Source organism: Trichinella spiralis, assembly GCF_000181795.1.
Source record: "Trichinella spiralis strain ISS 195 chromosome Unknown Scfld5, whole genome shotgun sequence".
In the NCBI taxonomy this organism is placed as follows: Eukaryota; Metazoa; Nematoda; class Enoplea; order Trichinellida; family Trichinellidae; genus Trichinella; species Trichinella spiralis.
This window is the reverse complement of record NW_003526944.1, coordinates 3,775,938-3,784,730: the sequence shown is the minus strand read 5'-3', so window position 1 is coordinate 3,784,730 and position 8,793 is coordinate 3,775,938. Positions and strand designations below refer to the sequence as shown.

The window sequence follows — 8,793 nt, the reverse complement described above, 5'->3', positions numbered from 1 at the left end:
GTATTGTAATTATCTTTTATATCATCAAATAAGTTAATTAAATAATGCAGATTTCGAAATTCTCATTTTTTATGTTATTCTGGTTGGTTTTTTGTGCAATAGCCCTTCATCCGTATTGGTCGTTGAATGCCGTGCTTTGCTATGCTTTAACGTTGAGCGGGGCTTTAGATGCATTGCACTTATTAATTAACGTGGCATGGTTGCGTTATCAATAGCGTAGCGCTTGTTCGCTTGATTAACGTGGCTAGCTCATGCCTGGAGAAAGCGTTGAAAGAGCACTGCTGAGCTATGAATTGTACGTTTAATGTTTAGAGCGGGAGTGGTGAATATTCACAAATACACACATAAGATGAAGCTGATATGAGTCATTGGTTTTCTTGTAATTACTAATCGTTCAATACATGAAATGAAACTACATCTCAGTAATTTGCCCATAAATGATTTGCGCTGCATATCTTAGAAGAGCTGGATACTGATTTTCCAGTTTTCCATTTTTTAATCCAAAAAATTACAAGCGTATTGTAATTGTCTTGTATATCATCAAATAAGTTCATTAAATAATGCAGATTTCGAAATTCTCATTTTTTATGTTATTCTGGTTGGTTTTTTGTGCAATAGCCCTTCATCCGTATTGGTCGTTGAATGCCGTGCTTTGCTATGCTTTAACGTTGAACGGGGCTTTATATGCATTGCACTTATTAATTAACGTGGCATGGTTGCGTTAACAATAGCGCAGTTAATTCCGTTAATTCGCTTGCGGAGTACGGGCCTAGTCAATGCATTTACTTTCCTGCTGCAGTGTTTATAATTGTACTTTCAATGGTAACATGATATTTTCCTTTTTTCGCTACAATTCGAGAATTTCTGATGTTTATATATATATGTGGTTTCTTTTTATTTGATTTTCGTTTGATTGCATTCATTCCTCATATCTTTTAAATGGTTACTTTGTATTAATAAAATATTTCCCTGGCCATGAGTTGAGCATTATGATGAAAATATTATTTTTATGCGACGTGTTATATCTTGATTATTTTGATTAAAATAATATTAATGTTTGCGGCAATGTTTCCGTTTGCCTTTTTATGATTCACAGCTGCATTTTAATTTTATCATTTGTTTGTTTGTGCTTCAGGTCTATTTTAGGTATGGAATCCATTCGAATTCATATTTTTCAGAACTGTATTTCTTTTGAAATGCGCTTCGGACATTTGTTCCTCCATTAGATTCTCATATGTTCATCTAACAGAGCAAAAGCGCTGCGTTGCTCTGGGTACTTGAACGTGAATATTCATAATATTGTGAAAATGATTTTTCGTCTTTGATGTAGATTGGAAATTTTTGTGTAATTTAATAAAAATGTTTTTCATACTGTTGCCGTTTTCTAATAAAACGTTTTTAGAAAGTAATTAAAAAATTACTGGCACATTTCGAAACCAAATTAAGTGTTTTGCTGATGAATGCCATTCTTGAACTCATTCTTCAGCATTCCTCAACTCCAGAATACAAATGCTAACTGTGCTCTCTCAATAAACGTAAAATATGCTTGTAGTGCTTTTTCAAAAAACTGCAGCTGAGGCAAAATTGACTTCATCGTTTGAATCAGATCGACATCTACTGAACATTTTCATTTTCGATTTCAATTGTAATTTTAACATTATTCAAGCACCCAGAGGAAATTTCTGACAATTTCATAGGTCCTTAAGAGTGAAATAATGACAATCCGAAGTTCAAATGTAAAATATTACGTCATCATCATAGCTTTACCTAATTATATTAGTAATAACTTCATATATATCATTATTTGCTTCCACAGAATGCTACGTCAAAACCATGCACGTTCTTCCTAATGAGCAATTAGTACACTTTATCATAATGTTTCTATACCGTTACGCTAAAACTGAGCAAAAATGAATTCACATCACCCAAGGCAATGTCATATTATTCTATTTCCTTGAAATTCAAATACTTTCGACAATGTCATCTTCACGCTTATTCATAGTCTTCATAGTAATCAGTGTAAACAACGTCCCTCAAGAAGTGCGATAAAATCTCCTCTTCAGTATAATCGATGGTTAAAAGGTAAGTGATTTTTACAGTTATACTAACGTTCTATGCAGGTATCACTACAGAGAATATGTTGGTTGCAAATTAATGGACTTCAGTTCTGCCGACTAACATTCAGATCAGCTTCATGGCATAGATATAAAATAATATTTATATAATCAACTATCCATACTAATGCATATCTCGTTGCGCTACATAGCAACATTGTTCAAATCTCATTTTATAAAATGGGATTTATGTAAAAAATATTATGTTGCAATAAATAATTAATTTGAAAAATCGTAAATTTCATTGTATGCTAATTTTAAATCGTTATCATTGAATACGGTAGCTCAAATAAAACATCTGAATTTTATGTAGCTTGAATTATATAAATAGCAGTCAAGTACAAATTTCATGTTCTTCTCTCTGAACAAGGAGCATCCTTATTTCGGAAACTATTTACAGTGTCGAAATAAATTTCAGTCAGAGCCACTTGAGCAACTCGTGGCAAAGTCCTATGCGTGATTATCAAACATTTTATTTTTTTGTCATTACAATTAGCATCCAAATTTGGTAGCTGATTTACTACAGCAAAATCTCGAAAACTACGCTACTAGGAATTGTGTGAAAATGTGTCAATGGATTTTGCATTTCCTTTGATTCATCTATATCACTTGTTTAAAAGATTTTCGAATAGAAATCAAAATTTCATGGAATGAATAGACTTTGCTGTTTTGGGTGCTGAAAAACGTTGTTTCGCAATATTTGCATTTTTCTACCAACTTCCATTCATATGGATAGAGTAAATTGTTTTGAAATGTTTCATGGAAAAGAACCGTGAGCTTGTGCAATGAACGGCTCCTAAAGTTAGCACATTGCCTATGTTAATACACAAAGAATTCGCCAATCTGAAATTCTCTTCATACGCAACTAGCATGCGTGAGTTTCCCCAAATGGAACACCTTGTGTATATTAGTAAAGGAATCATTTAACATTTGATGCCTCGCACGATATTTTTTGCATTTCTGCGATCAAATTTCCCTCCATTTATAGGCCATTTTGATTAATTTGATCGAAGGTGTTTCCAATCGGCATGAACCTGACATAGAACATCCGACAATACTAACTTTATATTAATTTATCTATTTATAATGTACCGTTGGAAGAATTTCCAACGATAATTTGCTTTCACTTTGAAAAATACCTGATTGTCCCATTATATGCTTTTCATATCTTTTATTTGTTAAAAACTATCATTTCAGGCATTACTATGTGGTTCATCATCTTTATTGATCAATCAGCTTAGCAATGATATGAAAAGTATGGTTTTTTGAGTATATTTTCGCTTTCCAACACTCCAGGAATACTGCTTATAAAAATGCATTGAAAATGGAATGATTTGCGTAAACCTTAATTGGAAATGCAATAAAAGTAAATAAATTAGCAATCTATCACAAGTGAACTTATCCATACATTGGCATTAGCCAAGCTGCCAAGCAAATTTAACATTTATAGAAGGGAGAAAGTGAATATTGCGTCAGAATTGCATTCTCCTGTGATCATTTTCGCTAATACCTATTTGAGAAGAATAGTCAAACGAAGAAATTGCGCTTAAAAAAATTTGAAATTTTAAGTACTCTGTAACGAAAAAACGATAGTCAAGAACAAATTTTGTTTGAAAGAGATACTTCTGTTCGCTTGATTATTTGAACATTGGTGATAAATTTTCACAAATTCATTTATCTTGCATATTTATTTAAGTTTATATTTTATGTATTTTCTTTTCAATCGTACGAATATTGCATATTTCTTACTTCATTATTTTGTGAAAATTTTCCAAAAATTTTTTTTCGAAACTTCTTTTTCTTTAATAGAGGTTATTCGAAATGATGAAGAATAGTGCTATGTAACATCAGCATGAAACTATCGTGTAGTTTTCGAATAAATGGCTATTTAAGATAGCGCATTGCGCCTATCTTAATACATAGGGAAGCTGCTAATCTCTAACTTCCTCAAAACATAACTAGGATGCGTGATTTTTATCGAACGTAACATTTTCTTCTTTTGAGTTTGGAATGCAATCAAACTACGCTGCTTTTTGCAATATATTACTTGTTTCAGCAATCCATTTTTTCTTCATTTTTATTCTGTTTTGATAAATTTGTTGAATGTTGTTTCAGAACAAACAGAAATGGAAATAATTTGCTCAACATACTCATTTCCTATTTACATATCTTTTCATTATGCTTGATAGAAATGAATTTTCAACATTATCTTCCTTTAACATGGATTAATGCCTGAATGTCATAACGTATTCCTTGCATGTCTCTCTTTGTTCAAAAACTAATCATTTCATTTAATACCATGTAGTACATGATATTTATTATCCAATTAGCGTTTTATTCATACCAAGCATGTCCCTCTGTGAATTGTATTTTGCTTTTTAACTGTACCTATGTGCCTCATGTGACAATGTGGTTTTAATGTAGTAGCTTGCTATGGCAGTTGTATAAAATTGAAATAAAAGTAATTAAATTAAATAGTTAACACAACTAAATGTCCGCATCCATGGTATTTTTCTCAACCGCTTGATATTTACTTTAAAGTTCTGTTAAAATAATGAAAAGTTGCTAGGAAAGTGCACGAATTTGTTATTGCATTTGTTATTATTGATAGCAGTAGCCCCTGGAATAAATGCTCATAAATTTTGAATAATATGTGATCAATGATTTTTTGAGAAATTTATAAAACAACTGATTTCAAAATTTGACATTTATGAAAGGAATAAATGCAGAATTGCAACAAATTTGCATTTCCATTTCTTTATTTACTTATTATATTTATTTGTATATATTTATATTTAATATATAATATATTTTATAGTATATTTATATTTTATTGCGTTTATTTATTTAGAAAGTATCACTTCAGAAGCACCATTAATCGAAGAAATTACGTTTGAAAATTTTGAAGATTTAAGATGCTGTACATGATAAAGAAAAGTCAGGAAGAAATTTTATTTGATTGATATGATTTTTTCGCTGAAATTTTTAAATGCATTGTAATAAATTTTTTACAAAATGCCTTTCCTTGCATTTTGATTTATTGTCTATATATTGTAATTCTTTTGTTTTCTTTTCCACCAATGTTCCATTTTATTTCAAATTTTAAGTCAATATCTCACCAAATACTACACAAGCAATTTTGAGGCAAAATTTGTTGTTGTTTTCTAAATTTTTCCAATTAATTGATATGATTTTGAGAGTAAATCGTTTTATGGATCTATTAGTAAATGCCTTGGACTATTTTTGCCTCTGCTGTTTTTTGGCGAACGGTTGAAGCCTTTTTTTCTTAATTTATACTTTTGTTGTTGAGTTGTTTTTCACATCGTTGAATGATACTGTTATTCAGGGTTTCATGAGAAAATGCCCATTGTTTTTGCAATAAATATGTAGTAAATGTGAGGCATTGTCTATCTTAATCTATACTATTCTGCTGCTTTCTTGAAACAGAATCAGTATGCGTGATTTTTAGTATATGTAACATCATGGCATTTGAGTAAATTGTGTATTCAAAATGAGCAGCGCAGTGCAATATTTTACATGTTTGATCAATCTAATTTTCCTTCTTTAACATTCATGAAGAATACACTTAAAAATAAATTTATCTATATTGTATTATATTACATAAAGGACTAATACATACGAAGTAACTTTCATTATTAAAACCTTTAATGCCCAAGGTATCAATTTTGATACATAATGTTTTATGCAGCATAGCTATTCACTAAAACGTGCTTGTTAGCCATTCTTGTGTTTACGAGCTCTTGACACTGGTCTTAACAATATTTTATTGCCAATTTTCTTCTCATCTTTGTAGATTTTTTATAATGCACCCTACTGTACATGTAGATGAGATGAAAAAACATGAATTTGCATTTTGATGTATAAATTGAGAACTGAGCAGAAATTAAAAATAATAATTTTTTAATACTAAACCTTGATGTGAAGATGGTGCTAAAATTGACAGCAGTTTCTAAAGTTTTAAGGTGCTGAGTACAGTTGCTTAGATTACCTGTATCAATTTTGATCCAATCTGCTTTAACGGAAAATGCACATTATATTTACTCCCCTCAACGCCAACATAATTGCTTGGATTACGATTATCACTTTCCTCTGAAAACATAATATGTCTAAAACGCATATTAAAAAAAGACTGTTCCACAGAAAAAAATTTGTGTCTGAAGGGGTTAAAGAAATGTTCGATTGTAATGTAATGTAATGTAATGTAATTACGCTTTTAGGATTAACAGTGAATTGATTTTACCTAAGGCAATGTCATATGCTAATTCCGTCGACTTAACCCTGTATAAATTTGAAGAATTTCATTCTCATGGTTATTTAGTCTTTCAGTGTGTTGAGCAGCAGTCAAGAGGAGCGTTCTGCTCTTCTCTTCAATACTATCTTCAGAAAGTGTTATTTCATTCCTGACTTTCTTTTATTTTCTGTTCATATATGCCTCACATAAAACAACCTGCTAATCACAAATGGAGTGCAACCAATATTGTGCAAGATGACTGTACTGAGGAATCCATCAGAAACCTGCAGAATAATTGCTGAAATCTACTACTGCCCAGTACATTATCCAAAATTTTGTCGAATAGTTTATCCACAGTACCGGTACCAATACTTATGTACAGCCTCATTGAATTCCCCAACAAATCTTCTTTCTAATGGTGAGTTACTGAAACCGAATTACCGTGTTAGTATTAATCACGTAACTTGTGGAAGTGTTTTAACGGTTTCCAACGTAACTGATGCTTTTTCTGTATGGTTGAACTTTAATTTTTGCACTTCATTAAATTTATTTTATCTTAGCTTGTAGGTCTTTAATGATATTCCCGCTAAAAACCATCAGATTTCTATTTTTTACTAACATTCATTCTATGCTTGGATGTAGGAGCAAAATTAATAATTTCCAGTAATGAGAGTTAAAAAAAGGAATTCATTTCAGAGATTCTTTAGAAATTGTATGTAATAAAATTTCATTTTCCGTTAACTGGTTCTTCCGCTTTTCTTTCAAAGATATCTATTATCCGCCTAAATATATGATGGTAATATAAAATATGACGTAGTATAAAGAATGACAATTTCGATTTTTTTTACAACATACAACAATTACATTTGTTAATATAACAAATTGAACCAGTAATGCTAATGTACTAATTGAAATTGATGAAATGAATTTCCATACTATTTGCACTGTTCATCAGCTTACATGCCTTTAAGCAAAAGAACTCTGATTATAACAGACAAATTAATAAAACTACACTTATAATTTATGCTATTACGCTCTCACGCAGCAAAATTAGGTTGTATATCCAAAGGCAACTTTACTTACTATCATACTATATGGCAGAATGCCGCCTTTGTGGTCACTTATTTAGTTTGACTTCATAATAGAAGGCTCGTAAATTTAATCACACTCTTGTATATCGTCTATAATTAAAATGTAAGTATTATTCGATAAGGTGCAGATATTCTATGCATGATTTGCCTAATATGACAAATAAATTTGGTTTTTCCGGTTTATTACTTACATTGAAATATTCCAATTTCCATGTTACTTTTGTTTTTTATAGTAACTGCAGACAAACAAGTATCATATTAATATAGCAATTACTTGATCCTTGAAACTACAACCCTTCAGCATTTTCTACATGCTTGAATTCATTTGCATATTATAAACAAGTAAGTGATACAATAAATATATGGTTATGTATTGCGGATTTGCATGTTTATCATCAGATAAACAAATATGCAGCATCCATGTTGTAAAAGATAACTGAAGACGAATAACAGTGCTTGATAATAATATTAAAATTCATAGGATTTGTTTTTAAATTTCTAATTCCTAATTACTTTTCCAGAGTGGGAATTGTTGGAAATGCATACATAGATCTGACAAAGGAAGAAAGACAATATGTAAGTAGAAGACATTCATTGTTCTATCTATATTTCAGTCATTTTGAAATTTTGAAAAATTTTACTAATACATGACATTCATGGTGAAAAATTAAAAGTGACTACTCCACTGCAAATAAATAATGGCATATATACAGCAACGCTGATATGGGAGGTGGGTGACTTGGGTGTCTTCATCATTGTGAAAATTTAATGGAACTCAAACTCATGTGAAAAGCCTCTTTTATTGTCAGTGTATCACAGAAGCACTAATCAGAAATAATAGACAATCCGGCGTTCACTAACAACCTAACTGTATCCAGATTTCTACGGCGATGACACCTCAAGATATAGATGTCATTGAAACGAAGAAGTTGTATTCACGTATTCATTCTCACAGAAAAATGCACCGGTTACTTACAACACTATGGCCAAGTAACAAATGCGTTCGCAATCATGCAGTGTTTGGTTGCCGGTTTAATTTTGTCATTGGTCTCAGAAGTTGAAGATACAAAAAAGGCTTACAAAATGACACTGTTTGAGTTTGACCATTACTAAATCTTCTGATGTTGAAGCCATTCACAACTGTTTTAAAATGATTCGAGAGGTCGGTTTGTTTTTCTAGTGAACCTTCAAAAGATCTATAGCGCTTTTTAAAGCTTTCAACGAGAAACTGATTGCGTATGCTACGCTTAAAAACCCAAAAATACGGCCACCCTTGACACGCTGCATCAAACGAGATGCATATCGTGCAATATAATTTCAGTTTTGACGTTTTTTC

At 31.1% G+C, this 8,793-nt stretch overlaps 1 protein-coding gene across 1 annotated transcript; it reads left to right on the top strand.

The window, feature by feature from the left end:
- Positions 1-6,621: 6,621 nt before the first annotated feature.
- On the top strand, positions 6,622-8,487 carry Tsp_08318 (glyco protein hormone beta-5; the record flags this gene model as incomplete). Its single annotated transcript, XM_003375274.1, has 3 exons — positions 6,622-6,929; positions 7,979-8,033; positions 8,336-8,487. Coding segments are annotated over exons 1-3 (515 nt in total), but the record flags the coding sequence as incomplete, so codon positions are not given.
- Positions 8,488-8,793: the final 306 nt, after the last annotated feature.